The 23,329-nt window shown below is 43.1% G+C and overlaps 2 protein-coding genes across 2 annotated transcripts; one reads left to right on the forward strand and one right to left on the reverse strand.

Moving 5' to 3' along the window:
* Positions 1–5,612: 5,612 nt before the first annotated feature.
* Positions 5,613–6,721, forward strand: LOC138928579 (protein SPT2 homolog). Its single transcript, XM_070285835.1, has 2 exons — positions 5,613–5,736; positions 6,059–6,721. The coding sequence occupies exons 1-2, from the start codon at positions 5,720–5,722 to the stop codon at positions 6,600–6,602; spliced, it is 561 nt and encodes a 186-aa protein (XP_070141936.1). The 5' UTR covers positions 5,613–5,719; the 3' UTR covers positions 6,603–6,721.
* A 3,438-nt stretch (positions 6,722–10,159) lies between these two features.
* On the reverse strand, positions 10,160–10,981 carry LOC138928462 (uncharacterized). The gene has a single exon (XM_070285539.1). It carries the CDS (start codon positions 10,979–10,981, stop codon positions 10,160–10,162), a length of 822 nt encoding a protein of 273 aa, XP_070141640.1.
* Between the last annotated feature and the right edge of the window lie 12,348 nt (positions 10,982–23,329).

The raw sequence follows: 23,329 nt of genomic DNA on the forward strand, positions 1-23,329 counted from the left end.
AATAAAATGAAATCAAACACAACACGGAGAACACCATTTGAATTAAATGCGCGCGCGCGCCATGATCGCGCCCAAATGGTCACACTGGCCCAAGAAGGGCCTGGCCACACTATTATGGCAAAATATCTTCGGGTGCGGCGGTCACACTCGACCCTGCCAGGCCCCTATATAAGGCGAGCCTCAGCCCTTGGAAGGCATTCAGTTTTCGGCCAGCGATCGGCCAAGTCCTCTAACAGGAGCAAGGGTAAGCCAACAGGAAGGAGCCGCCCAAGGAGCAAGGACGAGTAAGGTATATTGGTAAAGGTGGTAACTAATAGTCGGACCCCGACCATATCTTACGTCTATAACTTGTGGAAGACCTTAGGGCCTCTCTGTACGTCTCGATATTGGAAGACCTAAGGGCCTCCCTATAAGTCTCGATATATCTCGGTAGACCTTAGGGCCTCCGTGCACGTATCAACCTTAGAAGACCTAAGGGCCTCTAACAACGTCTCAATTTTAGAAGACCTAAGGGCCTCTAACAACGTCTCAATTTTAGAAGACCTAAGGGCCTCTAACAACGTCTCGATCTTAGAAGACCTAAGGGCCTCTAACAACTTCTCGATCTTAGAAGACCTAAGGGCCTCTAACAACTTCTCGATCTTAGAAGACCTAAGGGCCTCTAACAACTTCTCGATCTTAGAAGACCTAAGGGCCTCTAACAAACTTCTCGATCTTAGAAGACCTAAGGGCCTCTAACAACTACTCGATCTTAGAAGACCTAAGGGCCTCTAACAACTTCTCGATCTTAGAAGACCTAAGGGCCTCTAACAAACTTCTCGATCTTAGAAGACCTAAGGGCCTCTAACAACTACTCGATCTTAGAAGACCTAAGGGCCTCTAACCACTTCTCGAGCTTAGAAGACCTAAGGGCCTCTAACAACCTCTCGATCTTAGAAGACCTCAGGGCCTCTACAAACTTCTCACCTTAGAAGACCTTAGGGCCTCTACAAACTGCTCATATTAGAAGACCTTAGGGCCTCTACAAACCTCTCACCCTAGAAGACCTTAGGGCCTCTACACACTTCTTCTGCTAGAAGACCTTAGGGCCTCTACAAACTTCTTCTCTTAGAAGACCTCAGGGCCTCTACCCACTGATCCCTTGGTGGAAGACCTCAGGGCCTCCGCATCCTGCACTAACCTGAAAGACCTTAGGATCTTCGCCGACTACTCTCGCCCCTCTAGGAAGCTAGACTACTCGGAGCCCCGCCCGGGAACGAGCAACGGACCCCAGGGCAACGGAACGCATCTCGAAGAGGACGAGCGGACGGCAGACCACCGGGTGACGAAACGCAGCCGAGGAAGGACGACCCGAGCCGGCGTACGGCAAACTGGAGCAGATACTCTCGACGGCCAACACCAAATCCCGCTGTCCTATTTGTACCCATACATATATATAATAAATTGTTTGTCCCAGTATAACCTAACTACGGCTTTCTCCTCTGGAACCCGGATCGAGAACTTCCTTGCAGCAACCACCTCAGACAACAAATAAATATCTGAGACGAACCCTGGCCATCCTTGAGCCTCGAGGAATGACCTAACCGTCACAGTGGCGCCCGAGCAGATTGAAGTGGTTGCAAGGAACAGACCGACACCGGCAGAGTGATGTCAAGCTGGGTATACTTAGCGTCGAAAAACGAACTTACGGAATACGCGGAAGAGTTCGGACTAGAGACGTCAGGAAAAAACGAAGAGCTAAGACGGCTACTGGCAGCGTTTGCCAAGAGGACGGATCATAACGAAGAGATCAGACAACGGCTCGCCGAGCTAACGATAAGGCACAAGAGAGAGAAAAGTCCGGCAAAAGATATCATACCGGAAATCGTAATATTCGAGGAAGAGGAGCAAGGACAGCAAATCGCCGGACCAGCTGTGAGATACAAAAGGGACAAAAACCCAGCAGAGATAATACCGGAAAGCAGAGAAGAGGAGCAGGACAGCGAGGAGGAGGCAACAACAAGCGCGAAAGCTCAAATCAGAGCAGCGAAGAAGGAAAAGCTGAACGGAACGATGGAAGGAGAAAAAGAGAGGAAAGCAGAGTGGAGGATGGAAACAGAGGTGGTTGACCGAGTACGGAGCTGGGGAATCCGATACCAAGGGACAACAAACCCACTGGAGTTCTTAGAAAAAATGGAGCAGTGGGCGTCTGGGTACGGCATTCAGGAGAACCAGCTCGTACAGACCATGCCATATATATTGGAAGGAGCCGCCATAGACTGGTGGAACACCACTCCAACCAAGATAAACACATGGAAGCAGCTGACAACAGAACTACTGGAGTACTTCCTGCCTCCAAGGTACGAGGAACAGCTAAGAACGCAGATCGCACAGCTTAAACAGCGTGATTCAGAACCGGTGAGGGAATACGCGATGGGACTAAGAAAGCTGATGCGATTCACTAAGCTGTCAGAAGAAGAGAAGCTCGACCGCATATTTAACAACTGTAGGAGCAAGATCAAGCTCTACACGCGGAGATCAGGATTTAGGTCGCTGACGGAGTTCCTCAAACTAGCAGAGGAAGTGGAGGAGATCGAGGCAGCGGACCAGCCGCGACACAACCAACCAGCACAGCAACAAATACGGCCGGAAATTTGTATGCGATGCGGAGGAACAGGCCATGCGGCGCGCACATGTGGCAACCCTCAACGGTTATTCTGCTGGGTCTGTGGACGAAACGGCATCAGGACGACGGAATGCTGCAGAATGGGACCGGGAAACGCAGGAGGCCTGAGCAGATAAAGCTGGCAGCTCAGGCGACAAGACTAGAGCCGGCACCAGGAAAGCAGCTGAGTTGCGACGGGTACCAAATAACCGCACGCATCAGGGTCGGGAACAGAACGACGAAGGGAGTAATTGACACCGGAGCGTCCCGTAGCGCGATAAGTATGAATAGGTACCAAGACCTCAGGAAGCAGGGCAGGTGGAGCGGAGCCAGGGCCGAAATCATGATGGCTAACGGATCGAGCCAGAGAACAGTAGGAATGTTCACAGCGGAGATCCAATTCGCAGGAAAGACATTTAACCTGACATTCCTGATTTTGAGACAGGTCGCAGGCGGAATCTTGTTGGGAATGGATTTTCTAGCCGGGGCTCACAGCCTACTACGGTGCGGGGAGCTGGAACTGGAAATAACAGCCATAGAGGCCAAGGGGAGTGAGATGGACCCGACAGCCAGTGGAGCCGACGAAGATATACCAGAACCATCGGACGCGGAAGTGCAAACGTTCCTGGAGAATCAAAGGCAAGTATTTGAGGGGTTGCAAGGAGTAAGTAACATTACGAGACACGCAATACACTTAAAGGACGACAGACCGATTAAATAACGGTATTATCCACGAAACCCGAAGCAACAAGCGATAATTAACGAACAGGTGGACGAGTTGTTGGCATTAGGACTGGTAGAGCCATCGTGCAGCCCATATAGCGCACCCGTAGTGTTGGTAAAAAAGAAAAACAACACATGGCGGATGTGCATAGATTATCGACTGTTGAACGAAAGAACGGAGAAAGACGCCTACCCGGTACCAAGGATGAACTATATACTGGACCAATTAAGGGAAGCAAAGTTCATAAGTACGATAGATCTGAAATCCGGGTACTGGCAAATACCAATGGAGAAAAACAGCCAGCAATATACGGCATTCACAGTACCAGGACGGGGGCTATTCGAGTGGAAGGTAATGCCGTTCGTCTTGACGACAGCTCCAGCGACATTCCAGCGGGCACTAGACACAATAATAGGCCCGGAAATGGAACCATTTGCGTTTGCATACCTGGATGACATCGTGGTCATAGGACGGAGCAAACGAGAGCATCTGGAAAAACTGGGGGAAGTGTTCAGAAGACTGCAAAGGGCGAACCTAAAAATAAATCCAGAGAAATGCCAGTTCTTCCAGAAAGAACTGAAATATTTAGGACACGTGGTGACCGACAGAGGAATCAGAACGGACCCAGAGAAAATAGCGGCAATCCAAGAGCTGGCGGCACCGAAAACAACGAAGGAGGTGCACAGTTTCCTAGGAATGGCGTCATGGTATCGAAGGTTTATACCTAACTTCACGGAACAGGCCGGAGCGCTCCAAGACCTCCTGAAGAAAGGAAAAAAGTTTGAATGGGCCGAGAAGCACCAAAAGTCGTTCGACAGTTTGAAGGAAAGTTTAACAAAAACTCCAGTACTGTCATGCCCCGACTTCAGTCGCCAGTTCAAACTGCAGACAGACGCCAGCGACTTGGGGATAGGCGCAGTACTGACGCAGGATGGAAAAGACGGGGAACACGTGATCTCGTACGCCAGCAGGAGACTAAGTAACGTAGAACGGAACTACAGCGCCACCGAAAAGGAATGCCTCGCGATATATTGGGACATCAATAAGTACAAAATGTACTTAGAAGGTTACCAATTTGTGGTGGTCACTGATCACATGGCACTGAAGTGGCTGAATTCAATAGAAAGTCCGTCAGGGAGAGTCGCAAGATGGGCGTTAGGCCTCCAACCCTTTCAGTTCGAGGTGCAGTACCGAAAGGGAAAATTGAATGCGGTAGCGGACGCACTATCAAGAGCACCAAGAATCGAGCTAAAAGCCATTAAGGAAGCAAAGGACTGGCTGGAACAAAAGCTCAAAGAAGTAGAGAACGACCCAGGGAGCACAGAGTTCAAGAAAGTGGGAGATCGACTCTACAAATTAGGCGGCGACAGCGAGGACTCACAGCCATGGAAACTATGCGTCACAAAGGAAGAGATACCACAGGTGCTGGCAGAGAACCATAGCACGGCAGAAGCAGGTCACTTAGGCATCTACAAAACGCTGAGACGAGTCAGACAACGATACTTCTGGCCACGACTGGGAAGGGACGTGAGACGGTTCGTCAGGGAATGCCAATGCTGCCAACGATACAAAGTTTCCCAGCAAAAAAACAGCAGGAAAAATGTTGACTCGAATCGCGGAGGCGCCATGGGAGACAATGTGTGTCGATTTTGTCGGACCACTTCCCCGCACTAAACACGGGAATACCACGTTAATCGTAATAGTGGACAAGTTCTCGAAATGGGTAGAACTGGCTGCGATCCGACAAGCAACCGCCGAAGCGTTCTTAAAAGTATTCAGAGAAAGGGTAATAGCGAGAGTCGGAGCGCTAAAAATACTGATCTCTGACAATGGTGTCCAGTTCACAGGGCGGAAAACGAAAACCGCTATGGAGAAATGGGGCGTGCGACAACAGTTTACAGCACCGTACACGCCGCAGGAAAACCCAACAGAACGCACAAACCGCACTATAAAGACAATGATAGCGCAACTAGCGGAGCAGGAGCATACGAAATGGGATGAGCACCTCCCCGAATTAATGTTGGCATACAATAGCAGCACGTCGGAGTCAACCAAATTCAGCCCGGCACAGCTGATATTCGGGAAGGAGTTGAGGCTACCCAACACAGTATTCGACGCCGTAACAGCCGGATCAGGGCTGGCGGGAGAAAATATAGGTACAAGATGGAAAAGGCTGAACAACCTGAGGGAAGAAGCCACGGCAAATATGCAAGAAGCGGCGGAAAAACAAAAACAGCACTACAATTTACGCAAACGGGAATGGAAGCCGGCGGTAGGGGACATGATATGGTGCAGAACACACCCACTATCCAACGCAGCAGACCAGTTCAACGCCAAACTCGCGCCAAAATATGACGGGCCATGGAAGGTAGGAAAATTCATATCCCCGGTCATAATACACGTACGGAATCCAAAAACCCATAAAACAAAACGCGTATACATTGGGGACACAAAACCACACCTGGGGGATAAATCAGAACCAGAAAACACAACACAAAATACACATAACACAACACTAAAATACACACACAACACAACACTAAAATACACACACAACACAACACTAAAACACACACACAACACAACACTAACCAAACCGCATCTGACAGCACTAAGGTTTAAACATTACAAAACACTGAACAGATGCCAATTCAGCAAAAGTAAAAAAGCTCTTCGAATTCTAATTACAGGGAAGATGCAGCGGCTCCAGGAGAGTATGAAACGGTTCCGGCAGCGCCACGCAAACCTAGCGGCAGCTACCAGAACGATGGCAATGGTGGAAGCATCGGCACTGCCAGGGGGCACACGGAAGAGGACGGCGCCAGCGAAGATGGGCATAGCGAACGAGGAGACAACGGCAGCACCAGGGAGAAAGCGGATTGCGCACACGCCGCCAGGGACAACAGAGGCAGGAGGACGAGGCCAGACAGCAGCACCGTCAGCACGCCACCAGTCGCCGATGACACGGCCCTCATGCGCAGTTGCCAGCGCACGCTCGGCACCGCCGACAGATCGGGCACAACAACAAGGCAGCCAAGCACCAACGGCAGCCGCAGGCCAGCAGCAGGCGCCACCACGCAACGACCAAGGTCGACCGACAGCACCGGCCCGACCACGATCACCATCACGCAGCCACCTGGAACAACCGACAGCGCCGGTCCACCAACGAGGTCCAGCGCACAACCAAGGCCAGCAGACAGCGCAGACCCAACAACGATCTCCACCGGGCAATAGCCGCCAACCACGCCCGGCAGTACAACAGCAGTCGCCGAGACGTAGCCGGAACCGGAACACACAGGCAGAGGAGCACGAGCGCCAGACCAGGGAGAACAAACGCCCGCATCCGCCAGAGATGACAGCCACCTCACCCGACCGTGACGTGATTGATATCGACTCGTACGATGGGAACACGTGGGGACGGAGGATCCCAGCGGGAGTACAATTGTCGATGGAGGCCGTGGCAGAAATAAAAGGGAAACTAGAACGGAAAAAGTACGGCCGACAGCAAGCATGGATCACGCAGGATGGAGAGAGAGCCTGGCGCGTCGTGGTAACAAGAACCAACCAAGTGACGCTGATGGAGCACAGCGCCAACAAAAGGAGGGGGGGGGTGTGACGTTTAACGCACAATAAATAAACAAATAGAACTAAGAATAAGAATATAGAAATAAGAATAAGAACAAACATGAAGTCACAAAATACAAAGAACAAGAATATAGAAATAAGAATAAGAACAAACATGAAGTCACCAAATACCAATAAGAATAAGAACAAACATGAAGTCACAAGACATGTAGTAAATAATAAGAAACCAGATTAAAACATGAAGTACAACAATAAAATGAAATCAAACACAACACGGAGAACACCATTTGAATTAAATGCGCGCGCGCGCCATGATCGCGCCCAAATGGTCACACTGGCCCAAGAAGGGCCTGGCCACACTATTATGGCAAAATATCTTCGGGTGCGGCGGTCACACTCGACCCTGCCAGGCCCCTATATAAGGCGAGCCTCAGCCCTTGGAAGGCATTCAGTTTTCGGCCAGCGATCGGCCAAGTCCTCTAACAGGAGCAAGGGTAAGCCAACAGGAAGGAGCCGCCCAAGGAGCAAGGACGAGTAAGGTATATTGGTAAAGGTGGTAACTAATAGTCGGACCCCGACCATATCTTACGTCTATAACTTGTGGAAGACCTTAGGGCCTCTCTGTACGTCTCGATATTGGAAGACCTAAGGGCCTCCCTATAAGTCTCGATATATCTCGGTAGACCTTAGGGCCTCCGTGCACGTATCAACCTTAGAAGACCTAAGGGCCTCTAACAACGTCTCAATTTTAGAAGACCTAAGGGCCTCTAACAACGTCTCAATTTTAGAAGACCTAAGGGCCTCTAACAACGTCTCGATCTTAGAAGACCTAAGGGCCTCTAACAACTTCTCGATCTTAGAAGACCTAAGGGCCTCTAACAACTTCTCGATCTTAGAAGACCTAAGGGCCTCTAACAACTTCTCGATCTTAGAAGACCTAAGGGCCTCTAACAAACTTCTCGATCTTAGAAGACCTAAGGGCCTCTAACAACTACTCGATCTTAGAAGACCTAAGGGCCTCTAACAACTTCTCGATCTTAGAAGACCTAAGGGCCTCTAACAAACTTCTCGATCTTAGAAGACCTAAGGGCCTCTAACAACTACTCGATCTTAGAAGACCTAAGGGCCTCTAACCACTTCTCGAGCTTAGAAGACCTAAGGGCCTCTAACAACTTCTCGATCTTAGAAGACCTCAGGGCCTCTACAAACTTCTCACCTTAGAAGACCTGAGGGCCTCTACAAACTGCTCATATTAGAAGACCTTAGGGCCTCTACAAACCCTCTCACCAAGAAGACCTTAGGGCCTCTACACACTTCTTCTGCTAGAAGACCTTAGGGCCTCTACAAACTTCTTCTCTTAAAAGACCTCAGGGCCTCTACCCACCGATCCCTTGGTGGAAGACCTCAGGGCCTCCGCATCCTGCACTAACCTGAAAGACCTTAGGATCTTCGCCGACTACTCTCGCCCCTCTAGGAAGCTAGACTACTCGGAGCCCCGCCCGGGAACGAGCAACGGACCCCAGGGCAACGGAACGCATCTCGAAGAGGACGAGCGGACGGCAGACCACCGGGTGACGAAACGCAGCCGAGGAAGGACGACCCGAGCCGGCGTACGGCAAACTGGAGCAGATACTCTCGACGGCCAACACCAAATCCCGCTGTCCTATTTGTACCCATACATATATATAATAAATTGTTTGTCCCAGTATAACCTAACTACGGCTTTCTCCTCTGGAACCCGGATCGAGAACTTCCTTGCAGCAACCACCTCAGACAACAAATAAATATCTGAGACGAACCCTGGCCATCCTTGAGCCTCGAGGAATGACCTAACCGTCACACTACTATCACAGAGGTTTCGAAGTACTGATCTCAGGTACATATTGTTTTCGCAGATTTCAGGTACATTGCATTTCGACAGACTTGTGTTTAATTCCTCTATGTCAACAACCTGTTCCGGCGCTGCTGGTTTCGTGCCTATTCCTAATGACTTTATTTCTTTCCAAGTGTGTGAGGTGGATGCTGTTGTTTGGAATCTACTGCTATAAAAGTTAGTCTTTGCAGAGTCAATTAGTTTGGTCACCGTCTTTCTCAGTAATTTAAATCGTCCATAATGTTCTGGCGTCCTATACCTTTTCCACTTTTGGTATGCGTCATTTCGGGATTTTATGTCATTATTAAACCAAGATTTGACGGAATGTTTAATCACTTTTGTTTTGACCGGAACAAAGTTTTCTTATAAATAGCTGATGTTGTTTTGAAAGTGTGCAAGTTGCTGGTCTACTGTTGGAGATACGAAAATATTATTCCAGTTGCACTTATCAAATTCAGTCATAAGCAAGCCATAGTCAAGGTTCTTAAAGTCTCTAAATACTATCGATTCGACATTGTATTGGAGGTCAAAGTTGTAGGTCAAATATATAAGGTCATGTTTTGAGAACGAAGGCACGATGAGTTGGTCAAACAGATATACTTTTTTAGCGTCAGAAACAAAGAAGACATCTAACAAGGAGCTGCAAGTTCTGCTGAAATGTGTTGGAAATACAGAGTTTACCAAGTGCATGCCTATAGATTCAAATTCATTTTTGAGATGTGTTTCCCTCAGCATGTTGCTATTCAGATCTCCAGGTACTATAATGTCTGCATAATTTAGCGATATATCTCCTAGCAAACTAATTATTTCATTATAAGTAATATCACATCGTGGGCGGTAAATGCATCCAATAAGAATTTTACTTGATGCAAATTTATTGCTTATATTCTATATTCTATATATTCTATCTGACTATTATCCGGATGCTTACATACGAACTTTATCTTTAATTTTTTAGACACAAAAATTGCTACACCCCCCCCCATGACTGACACGATCCCCACGGTAAACATAATAACCATCACATGAAATTAACAAGTCACAGAAATCTTGCACAAACCACGTTTCAGATACGCATATGACATCTAACCCAGAATTGACAAACATATATCTGAACTCCTCAATTTTTTTCGGCAGACTTTGAGCGTTTATGTGGCAAATTTTAAGGCCAGATCTCTGCTTTGCAAGTATGCGCAGCAAGGTATGGCTATGGGATACATCTACATTGCCTTCCATTTCAAGTATATAAGAAGAATTACCTGTTGCACAGATATTATGCATAAATTAAGGCATTGGAAACATACTAAAAAGGACATAAAGAAAACATAGCGACCTACATTAATTTTAAATCTAATAAACTCAGCTTCACGTACACCACACCACGTCGTGTAAAAACACCTGTGATCTGGTTGTGCTTTTTGCATCGCATTGCCTCTTTGAATATATCGTAGTTGTGCTTTGTCAGCTGCTCATTTAGATATATTAGAGCTGGCGACTCAAACCCGATCAGCTGCAGGCTTAGTTGTTTTTTATTATTTCGCCGGTATGCCCCTATTGCTCGCATTAGCTCCGCCTTGGCGAGCACGTGCTCGAATTTTATAATTATGACCGGGTCTACAAATGTTTGACCCGATCGACGTGGCCGTGTGCGGAAAACGGTCCTTACAGGAGGAGGCGGGGTTAAGTTCAGCGAGAAGCACAGCTTGTGGTTTTCGCCCTCGACCTGTGGGACACCATGCCAACGCAAATTGGTTGCGACCGCAGCTTCCTCTTCTGCGTTGCATTTGGCTGCCAGCCTTGCGTCCAAGTCCACGACTTGCTGCTTCAACTGTCCTACAAGGCCACTGGCAGAGCCCTTTGCTGACAATTGGCTCCCCAATTCCTGGACCCTTTGCTGCAGCTCGTCTACCTTCTTTACCTCATTCTCCAGTTGAGTGACTCTTTGAGTGAGGTTGGACATCTCTGCTGCCATCGCCTGGAACTTCTCCTGAAGGTTGCAGAGAACGCGTGCCTCACTTTCCCGCAGCTCCTTGGAAAGGATATCCTTCTGCTCATCAAACCTCGCATTGATGAGTTGAAGCATTTGAGTCGATGTGGCATCGGGCGCTTTCAACTCCGTGTTGGAACGCTCTCGTAGTCTCTTAGCAGCAGACATGTTGTTGTTGTTTTGTAGATTGAGTGCTTTTGTTGAATTGAGTGATTTTATAGTGTTTCGGATTCGCATTTATTGCTTTGTGTTTTTGTTGAGTGTTTTAATAGTTTTGTTTTTGTAAAGTGCCGGTGTAGTTTGTTTTCTACTCTTCAACGTTTGTGTTATTGATTTGGTTTGATTTTAAAGAAATTAAGTTTTGTCAGCTTTTAAGACAACACACTGTCTTAAATGCACAAAATACTTATATTTTACGACTTTATGGAGCTATGTGCTGGAACTCAGCAATAGAATTAGTGTCTTTGTATTGATATTTTAAGTTTTGTGCGGAGGTCGAAATTTCACGTCTTTCTCTTTGCTTTCTCTCTAAGTGTGTCGTGTGTAACGTGTGTAACGTGTTTGCGATATAAATTCCTTAATCAATTTCTTGATTTAATATCAGAATTTGATTTTTTGCTGAGGGAAATTGTGTTTCTCGGACAACTTCGGAACGAGCGGGAAGTACTGTGGCATTATTTTCACCAAAGTGAGGTATTTGCAATTCAATTGGATAATTTAAGTTGTTTGGATGAAGAATTAGTGAGTCGCCTCTTTGAGTAAAATCTAGTTGACAATTGTATTGTTTTATGAAATCAATACCTAGTATGCCATCACTAGGTATTGGGAAACTTTGATCGACTAAACAGAAGTCGTGTGGTATAATATATTTGCCATTAGTGAGTTCTACACTGGCTAAACCTGTTGAAGATATTGTGCCTTCGCCTATTCCCGATATTTCGGTGTGTACTTTATCATTTATTATCTCAAATTTATCTATATTATCTTTTAATATAGATATGTCTGCACCAGTATCAAGTAACAGTGTATAACATTTACCTGTACTTTTGTTTTTTATTTTTATAAAAATGCTTAGATTGAGGTTGACTGTTTTTATTGAGCTAGTTGTTTGCTCTAAATATCTGAAGGGTTTTGTTGGTTTTCCGAGTGGGCTTGGACCAATCGGACATTGTTTTGGTTGTTTCGGGTTGATCCGTTGTTATTTCCGTTGCAGTTGTTTCCGCCGCGGTTGTTTCCTCTATAATAATTATTATTATTATTATTGTTGTTGTTGCGATCCTTTGTGCTGAACTTATCAGCATGTTCAGCTGAAAGTCCTTCATCTATATATGAAGCTTCTAGGAGCTTCCGTAAATTGTCGATATCTGTAGTAAACTTCTCGGCAGTTTTGCCTTTTTGGACAGTCTTGGCCATTTTGGCCTTTATTACATCGGATGTTTCGCCGACTATTGTGTCCTTCAGTTTTTTGATTATGTCGTTTATGGTAGTCTCATTTTAAACCCTGTATAATGTGGATCCAACAATTTTGGACTTAATGACCTCTACAGCAATGTGTTCAAATGTCCCTTTAGTTAGATTTACTAACTTCTTATGTTATGAATCGTTGTAGGTGTAATTTCTGGCAATTGAATTCTGGTATGGCACTAGAAATTTCTTTGATATATGCCCTTTGGGCAATTTTCGTCGGCCATGGTTATTGTATTATTTAGTTTATTTTCCTCTGACTTGTCTGAAGTGTCTGAATCTTCTGATTCCAGATCAGTGTAGGTTGCCGGAATAGTAAGATTATTTAAATCTTCTTCTTCTATTTTCGGGCTTGCTTCAGGTGGTTCCTCAGGTTCTTCTTCGTCTGATTCTGACGATTTAGGATCAGGTACAGCGGAGGCTGCTATTGGTATGGTTAATATGGTTGGTACCAATATCTCCAGACCGAATTTCTGTCTAACAGTTAATAAATTGGACCGGAGGCGTATCAGAAGTTTAGATACTTGTGTCCAATGATCCTGAGTTAACCTATCTCTATCTATGCTCATATATTAGTAATCTCGCTGCATTAAAGCACTCTACCAATATCCAGACGTGTTTCCTGATGGTGTTCTTCTGAATTGGTCTATTCTGAGCTAAAGATTTGTATGACTTGTCAAAATTTGTTTTTATATCTGCCAACTCTTTATAAATTTCATTCCAGTCCATCCCTTTAATTTAGCCATACTTCGAGTTAGAAAATTGGATATTTGTGTTTTTGTGTTTTATTGTTGTGTCATTTATTGAGTCTTTAGTTCTTAAATATGTGAGTTTAATCACTGTTGTTATTTGCTCTTTCTTTGTACTGCTTAGATCTTATCCAGGTCGTTTCCCCGGCTTATATATTTTTTCTGTAAGCATCTACTGTGCAGTTTGTAAATTTTAAAAAAGAAGTTAGAGCACATAATAACGACAATGATTATAAGGAGTATATGCTCCCAATATAGATCGATGTTACTCGATTCTACTTTGTTGATGACGTTTGCAGTGGAATCCACGGTTTTGATATCTAGCATCATTTTTGTTGTTATTTCATATACTTTGGGTTCATATACTGTATTATTTTGAATCTCTATACAAATTTTACTGATCCTATTAATTCCATTATGCCCATATGATACTGTAATGCAGTTTTCATTAATTAGCTACTTCATTAGAACCTTGAAACAGACCACTATATGTGTAATTTTGTGTAATTTGGCCGCCATTCGCGGCGTATTATTATGAATTTCTGAATTCCTCGTTGAAGTATTATTGCATAAATAAATGCAGAATCCTTTAAATTTATGTTTTTAACCTATAATGCTTAAAATTTTTTTTAATTATTACAAAAAAAAATCATTTTAATTAATTTTACAGCGCAAGAACCTTGCTACCGCAAAACATATTATTTTTGCTAATTTTCTAATATATTTTCAGTTCAAAAAACAAGCGAAATGATATAAAAATAAAATTCTCATTGTGAGACCATACTGTCAATGAACTGGCTAATACATTTTTCAATTACAATTTTCTTCATTAAACCCGTATTTTGTTATCGAGTATCTAGTATATAATATGTAGATCTATCGATGATCGCGGCAATGAAGTAGCTAATGCATTATTCTAATGCATTAGAGCGCCATATAGTCGTCTTGCTCGCACTTGTGTAAAACTCTATAGTCAAATCTTTAATGAAGTCTCTAATTAATGCGGCAGTGTCATGCCAGTATTAAGGGGGGACATCTGAGTAACTTTTTTTTTAAAATCTAAAAATTTTTTTTTGCTTAAAAAATTCTTTAGGGTCTTAAAAATAACATACCAAAAGATAGAGTCCGGCAAATGTTTCTAAGTGTCAAAATTTTCCATTCTGCGGCGATGCCTCTCATGTAAATATATACGATTTTAAAACTTTAAACGCGTTTTTCTCAAAACCACTTTTTTTGAGTTGGCCGGAAACCTAACTCGAACAAATCTTAACCGATCGATCTGAAATTTTGACAGTATATTCCAAATACCTATGGCTATCGACACACGTAGGATTTTTTTTTTTTTTTTGCTTACTTTTTTTTTTATCAACAATTTTGTGACTTTTTTTTCATGAAAATTGAACATTTTATTTAATGACTCACCATTTTGCTAAAAATCAAAATATCGAAAAAATCCTACGTGTGTCGATAGCGGTTGAGATACAGAAACTAACAAAATTTAATTTTTTGTTCTAGATTAAAAATTACGGACGTTAGGTTTCCGGCCATGGACCCCTTTCAAAAAAATAGGGCCTACGAAGAAATGCTGCACAGCCGCCATTTTGTTTTCGATTAATTAAAAAAAAAATTTATTTTGTAATTCACATCTAACATTATAAAACCTACTTTAAAATTTTTCGATTTGCTTTTTTCATTTGGCCAAAAAAATTCTTGAAAATCGTCTTTTTTTTGGCCAGTTACTCAGATGTCCCTCCTTAAACAAGCTGTATATATTGCGTAGAGCCATGGGGTAATCACCTCCTTGGTCACCTGCAGCATGGCTGGGAATATTCCATCTAGTCCTGGTGGTTTTATCCTCGCAAAGGAGTCTATAGCCCTGTGGATTCTACCAGAGGATATTAGATCTTTTGGGAGATGCTCTACTCCAGTTGCTAGGTCCTGGTGCTTATTTGCATCGGGTACCTCAGTGCATCCTGGGAAGTACGCGTGCATTAGTGCTGTTCGGGCCTCTTCGCTGCCTGACTCTGTATGGTTGGCTGCTTCCGGAGTCTAGCCGTTTTCGGGGCAGTCTCTATATTGAAGCAGAAGTTTCTCCATAGGTTTCTCTGCGCCTTGCGTATTTCCTTCTTGTAGTTCCTAAGTAGGACTTTGTATTCCTCATTGTCATCTTTCGCCTGATTGGCGATTTTGAAGAATTCTTTGAGTTTGTTGCGTCGGAGTGAAAGGTCCGCGAACTTTCCCCAGTTAGTATTCCGGGGGTTCCTGAAGACTGATTGTTCTGGAGAGTGTTCGAATGCGTATTGGAACCGTATGTACTTATGATCTGAGAAGGATGGTCTCTCAAGGACTCTCCATTCTGATACCAAAGTACCTTGTCCCCTTACAAGAGTAAGATCTAGCACGTTTGAGGAGGTGGGACCTACAAAGGTGTGTTCCTCCCCCACTTTTTCTATACTCAGGTTGGTTGAGAGTATAAAGTCTAAGAGGGACTCACCTCTGTCGTTTATGTCGGGGCTCCCCCATACGCAGTGGTGCGCGTTGGCGTCTGCACCCACGAGCAGTTGTTGGTCCTTCGGGCTGGCTTCTACCAAGCTCATGAGTTCTTCAGGTGGGGGCGTCCTGTCGTGTGCCATGTAGCAGGAAGCTACCAAAAGGCGCTTTTTCCCGCTCTCTAGCATCACCACGGTCAGGTCATCAGAGCTGTAGTGAGACATAAGGTTAGCGTGTAGACCCTTCCGTACAAGTACGGCGGTTCTATTCCTTCTTACCGTTGGTGGATGGAGAAAATTGTAATTTGCGGGCTTCAGTCCGTCGATGGCATTGCCTGAGGCGATCCATGGCTCCTGGACCAAAGCTATGTCGGCGGATCCTTGCTCCATGGCTATAAGGAGTTCCGCCGACGCGACCTTGCTCTTATGGAGGTTGAGCAGCAGCACCCTGAGTGTCATGGGTAATGGCATCACCTACATACGACGGCTTGACTGCTACGATCAGGTCACCGTCCTCTCCTTCGTCGGACTCATCCAGCGTCATTTCCCGGTCGGCATTCCCGATGGTTTCCAGACCTAGGTCCTCCTCCACCACATTTGCCTTCAGGGTGTGAGCATCCTTATCCCCGAGGTGGCGCTTTTTGAGGCGCAGGTATACGCTACCCATGCCCCACGCCATCTTCCCGTATCTGGGATAAAGGATGTCCTCTGCCTCCTTGTTTATCTGGAGGACTGCACTTTGCCCCCCCTCCTTGGGTGATGGGGCCGCAACGTGCAGAACCTTCCAGTCCGCGGTTGGGATATCCGGGTTCTGACGCTGCTGCAGCTTCGGCGTCCGCTTGGATTGCGATGGGGAAGGGTACCTTCGCTTTTGGAGTGGAAGGGATTAGCTCGCGGTCCACCACCTCTAGCTTGGCTCCCTCCCACAGCGCCTCCAACTAGCAGACCGCTTGCGTCAGCCACTTTCTCGTCGGGTCATCCATGCACTTTAGGATTTTGACCCCATTTAGCGCCATCGAAGGTGGGCTATTCCACTGCGCCCCGGTCATTTTGCCGGCTTCATCGCTTCTGTTAATGAGGGCCACGATCAGGTGTCGTTTGGTCACCTCACTGACTTTTGCGGTTTTTTTTGGGCTTTTTCGCCATTTGGGAGGGCCTGCCTCCTTAGGGCAGCGTTGCCGCTTGCTCCCCGGTGCGTCCATACGCTCTCGGCTGAGCGTTGCCTTTTGTTGGCAAGCGTCTCATCCACCTTGTTCGAATCCGCCCGTCGATCTAATGTGGGGGAGTTTTGCGAAGTGAAGCTTTCCCTCAGCAATCTTCTCCTCGGCCCAGGTAAGCTTTACCTTCTCTGGGGATAGGGCGGCTTTTTCCTGGAGCCGATTCTGGATGCAGAGACTTGTACTACGCCTTAGCCTTCATCTGGTCTGCCTGGTTTTGGTGAGTGGAGAAGCTGCACGCTCTCAAGGTCCGAGTCTGTATTGACTACGGCACGTGAGCGGCTCAACTTCCCCTGCGTAGTTTTTTCGGTAGTAGCGTTACACCTGACGTTGATTTAGCTTATTTTTATCTAATGCATTCGAACTACTTCAGTTATTATCCTTATTGTAATGAGTAATATGTTTACTGGTGAAAAGAGATGCGCAAAATGAATTATTTTTGTTTCTATTATTATTTAACAAATTGTGTTCAGCGTTTATCCGTTTCTTATGTATTAATTGAATTTCCATTATTTTTAATGAATCTCGTCCCAATAATGTAGGTAATGGTAATAAAGTGTCTTCTACCACTAACAAAAAGATTTTATAAACTTTTTCATGAAAGTATACATAACATTAAATTTTTGCAAAAATTAATATTTGTTGTCCACCTATTCCGTGGTATTTACTTCTCTGAGAATTCAACTTAAAGTTATTTGGAATTAAAAATTTTTGAATAAAACTTACTGGACTCCCTGTATCGAAAAGGCTTAAAACTCTCACCATGAAAGTATCATAATTCAATAGTTTGAACGGCTGCTAGGTCTTCAGTGTCCGCCAGCTCCTCATCTTGTACGGCAGCTACAGTGGTGACTCCTCTCTTCTTAGGGCACTCTTGATACTTATGATCCTGACTGTAACAAATAAAGCAGGCGCCTTCAGGTTCTTTGGGCGTCTGCACTCGTTCATCAGATGCCCCAACTTTCTGCAGTTGAAGCAACGCATCGCCATAGGACCCTGCTGAGGTTTCGTCGAATTGTCGGTCTTTGATTTATTGGAATCATTTGTATTTCCACGAATTAATGACTGGCCAGATGTTTTAAATTTCTCGTAATATATAATATCCTATGTACTCTCTCTACTTGCCCATTGGCTTGAGGTGCTCCTGTGGCCACTTTTATATGCTCTATATCACATTCATGAAGGAAGGTTGAAAACTCTAGGGAGGTAAAACAAGATCCTCTATCGGAAATAATTCGTTTAGGGCGGCTATAGAACTCAAAATACCTACTAAGTGCGTCTTTTGCCTCACGAGTATTAGTGCTATTTACTGGGAAAAGTTTAACAAATTTTGTAAATGAATCTATAACAACAAGAAGGTGTTTTTCTTTTTTTAGATTGTATGCTTGGTAAGGGTCCTAGGTGATTTATGTGCAGAGTATGGAAAGGTATGCAAGGTTTTGGGATACTATGAAGTGTGCGATTATGAATGGTTTTTGGCACTGAGTGCAATATACACGGTAAACAATTTCTTATAAAATGTCCTACTTTGCTTTTCAAAGCTGGGAACCAATAATTTCTTTTCAAATCATTTATACATTTTTCAGCAGCGAGGTGGCCTAGTTTCTCATGGGATAACCTAATTATTTGTTCCTCCATACAACTCGGAGCATAAAGGCATAAGGATTCGTCACTATTCTTTTTGTAAATAACACCATCTAGTAATTCAAATGAAGTACAACTTCTTTCCTCTACGGCTGTTCTTATCTTAATTATTTCAGGGTCACGCATTTGTTCAGTTTACAATATCAAATCAATATCTCTTGGTGTTGCCCCTACTACTCCTACTATTTTAATCGACTCTAATATGGATTTTTCTCGAAACTCTAATTGATCTAACTCCCCACCCCAGCTGTTTTTACTATCCTCTATGCAAAATTTATTATTATCTTTTAATGTTTCTAGTTGAATCTCATCTCTTTCTTCTGAAGGTTTTATAATTCTCCTAGGTTTTGTATCTGCTACATTTCCTATTCTACTCCTTAATTTCCTACTATTCCCTACGGATTTCTCTATGGTTTCTATAGTATCATCAATAATCAATTCAGCTCTACTACTTGTACTCCTATTTTCATTTACTTTACTAAAATGTTCTCTATTCTCTACGAATCTCCAAGGGTGCTCTATGACATTTTCACTATTTTCTCTATACTCTACGGCTTTCACAAGGGGCTCTATGGTATTCTCATTATTTTCTCTAAGTGCATCTAAAATTTGAACTTGCCTACTCAAAGCATCAACATGAGGCATATTAACACCGGGTCTATGAACTATGGAATAGTCATAGTTTTCCAATTCCAATGACCATCTCGCTATCTTAGGGTTTATGGCTTTCCTACTCAACGTTTGCACTAATGAATTACAATCTGTCACTATCTTAAAATGTCTATGCTCTAAATAGACTCAGAATCTACGTAATGCATTGATAATCGCTAGGGTTTTAAGCTCGAAACTGTGATACCTAGACTCGGCTGCGTTGGTTTTACCAGAATAGAATGATACTGGATGCATCTTGCCATCATCTTGTCTTTGCATAAGGATGGCGCCAAAGCCATGTGAACTAGCGTCTGTGTGAAGTTCAGTCTCACGTTTAGGGTTAAATATAGCTAATACTGGTGGATTTGATAAAATTGTTCTCAACGACCTAAAAGCTTTCAATTGCTCTTCATTAAGAGGAAATGGTCCTCCTTGTTTTAATAAATCTGTTAATGGTTTCGCGATTTTTGCAAAGGATAGTACAAAACGCCTAAAATATGAGAAAATTCCTAAACATGAATGAAGGGTATTCAAACTATGCGGTATAGGGAAATTGTTTAATGCATCAAGGTGCGCTTCACTAGCCAAGAAATTCACATTTAGGTTTTAAAAATTCACACTTTTTTAGGTTAATTTCTAAGTTGTTTTCACTAATACGATCTAATAGCTTCTCTAGAATTTCTAAGTGCTCCTCTATGGTTTTTTTTTTGTTGCTACTACTATGTCATCCATATACTACTATATGCTTATTTTGCACAAAATCTGCTAGTACTTCTGTAATAAATCTTTGAAAAATGGCTGATCCATTTTTTAAGCCAAATGGCATTCGCAAATATTCATATTGCCCATGAGGAGTTACAAACGAGGTATAAGGGACACTATCTGAATCTACTCCTATCTGGTGGAAGCCACTTTTAAAATTAATTATGGTAAAGCATAATATACCTTCTAGGTACTCTAAGCAATCTTCAATTAACGGTAACGGGAAATTACCTTTAATTATTCTTTTGTTAAGTCTTTTTTACCAATACTATAGGAGATGCATATGGAGATTTACTATGTCTAATTATATTTTTCTCTAGAAGATCATTGATTATATCAGCTACTTTTTCTTTTTCATAATATGATAAGCGTTGATTTAGCTTATTTTTATCTAATGCATTCGAACTACTTCAGTTATTATCCTTATTGTAATGAGTAATATGTTTACTGGTGAAAAGAGATGCGCAAAATGAATTATTTTTGTTTCTATTATTATTTAACAAATTGTGTTCAGCATTTATCCGTTTCTTATGTATTAATTGAATTTCCATTATTTTTAATGAATCTCGTCCCAATAATGTAGGTAATGGTAATAAAGTGTCTTCTACCACTAACAAAAAGATTTTATAAACTTTTTCATGAAAGTATACATAACATTAAATTTTTGCAAAAATTAATATTTGTTGTCCACCTATTCCGTGGTATTTACTTCTCTGAGAATTCAACTTAAAGTTATTTGGAATTAAAAATTTTTGAATAAAACTTACTGGACTCCCTGTATCGAAAAGGCTTAAAACTCTCACCATGAAAGTATCATAATTCAATAGTTTGAACGGCTGCTAGGTCTTCAGTGTCCGCCAGCTCCTCATCTTGTACGGCAGCTACAGTGGTGACTCCTCTCTTCTTAGGGCACTCTTGATACTTATGATCCTGACTGTAACAAATAAAGCAGGCGCCTTCAGGTCTCTTTGGGCGTCTGCACTCGTTCATCAGATGCCCCAACTTTCTGCAGTTGAAGCAACGCATCGCCATAGGACCCTGCTGAGGTTTCGTCGAATTGTCGGTCTTTGATTTATTGGAATCATTTGTATTTCCACTAATTAATGACTGGCCAGATGTTTTAAATTTCTCGTAGATCGTGATTTTTTTACGTAATTAATCTAAAGATTCGCAAAAGGCTAAGGCGGTGGGTGCTCCTGTTTTATCTTGAAGCACATTCACAATTGCTCGGATGACGTCAGAATCAGCCAAAGCTGCTTGCTTAGAAATGCCACACATCCCAATATAATATTGCAACACACTCTCATCTGGGGATTTTTTCTTTGTTTCCAACTGTTTAATCACGTCCCACGCTGTCACTTGTTGTTCAAAAACTGCTAATAGTTCCTTACGAAGGGTCATCCAAGTGACCGGATTAACATGAATCATTTGCGTTTTGGCTGAACCAGTTAGCATACGCTTGGCGAATATAAATCGACGGTGATCCGGTACGTCATAGGTGTTCATTATGTGTTCGAAATCATTTATCCAGCGCAGTATCGGATACCCATCATCTCCAGAAAAACATTGAATCAGGGCTTCAACATCTTTTATATCAATGACGTCATTCTTGTTCATTCCCTTTGATCCAACTTCCATTACCTTCATTTCTGCTTCAAGTTCGGCACACGCTTGCGAGCTAGGTATAAGTTTTCCAAATTGTTTAAATGCTGCATCTCTAATTGGACATACTCTGCTGCTCTCGACAATGCTTGTTTACGTTGGTTTTGAAGAGAATTGTGATGCATTGTCCCATTCCTCTTAGCTATTTCATCATCCATTGGCGCCAGACTGTCGCCTAACTCTACTATACTATAGTTGTCTCCCTCTTCCACATACAATTTCTCGTTGTCGCCGCTTGCCGCCATTAAGTTCTTAGAAATCACGTCATTTATTTCATCATCTTCTTGTGCGCACTTTCGTTGTTGCCGGTTGCATTGATTAGATTTTCAGGATCCATTGTATTATTTGCTTCATCTAACTCTACGGTTTTCACTATGTTGAAATATCTTCGTCCTTATATTGTCCACAATCCCCAAGGATAAGATTTTGGGTTTAAGTTTATTATTTAGTTCTATTAAATTGAAGCAGCCATGGTGCCGCTTCAAAGTTCCAAGAGTATCTTTTAATATATTTTGAGTTTCTATTAGGAGCAGCTATGATACCGCTCCAATGCTCAAAGAGTTTCTGATTTATACAAAGTTCCTTAAGTTATAATGTAAGCTAAGTCTCGTAGCTGCGCTGCTCGCAGGCGGCGGCAGAGAGACGGCTGTGTATATATATTCTTATGTATAATACATGTACATTGGCTATGCGCGAGTAGTCCATTCGATACAAATATGCCGACACTAGCACTTTCTGAGTGCAGGCTAAGCCTTAGCGATCGGTTCATATTTCGGCCACTCAGGGTTTATGACCGGGACTTTGAAATGTGTAAGCACTGCAACAATGTATTACAGTGCGCACTCTTTAAGTACTCTGGGAACAGTGCGTATTCGATATGTGCGCATACTGCAATGTCTGTCGCTACGGATTTACTTTTATCTTCAGCCATTACACTTTTTACGGCGGTGCGCAGTTGTTGTTGTAAACGTTTTTTGATTTTAATATGTTTATTAGCTCGATCTTTGATTTTTTTAGAATAGCACTATATTCCATTGTATTTATATTTCAATGTGTTATTTTCGGCTTCACCCCACACCTGAATTTTATAACAATTCTAGGTCTTTATTTAAATTACGTCCTTTATCTTGGTTCTTCTGGATAAAAGTGACCGTACCCTTATATCGTTATTTACACCACATGATATTTCGATTACAACTATCGTTTGTTCTTAAAAACTATACAGATATCGATATTTATGCTATTTAGTATTACATATTTATACAATGTTTACAATATATATTACTTTAATTTGTTTTTATTATTTTTTTTTTATTTTATTGTTAATTGAATTTAAAATGTTTCAAAATATATTTTTTAAAAGACTATAAAGTTACAAAATTCAGTATATTTTTTTCATATGAAAAGTATGAGATTTACTTGAGGTAAGATATTAATATTTTAAGAATATGTCAATAGTACATTAAAAAAATTATCTTAAAACTTTCATTAAAATATCAATTAATTTACCCGAGTTATTAATAAAGTTACGCTAGCAGAGGCACTTGGCCCACTGTGCTGCGTCTGGACTACAAGGTCCTGCTCTACAACTCCACACTAAAGCCAATATGGACGTATGGCTCCCAGCTTTGGGGGAACGCGTGCAGCACCAATCTAGACATCATAGAGCGTGCCCAATCAAATATCCTGAGAACTATCACTGGGGCACCATGGCATATTCGCAATGAAAACATCCACAGGGATCTCGGCATTCCTGCAGTTAAGAACGAAAAGAAAAACAAAAAGCGTCCTACAAGGAACAATTCCTTTTTCTTCGGGGTTTAGACTGGGACCCACCTTCCTTCGTATGCTGACAGACTACGCCTTCTGGACCTGGCC

Source organism: Drosophila kikkawai, chromosome 3L (assembly GCF_030179895.1).
Source record: "Drosophila kikkawai strain 14028-0561.14 chromosome 3L, DkikHiC1v2, whole genome shotgun sequence".
Classification (NCBI taxonomy): Eukaryota; Metazoa; Arthropoda; class Insecta; order Diptera; family Drosophilidae; genus Drosophila; species Drosophila kikkawai.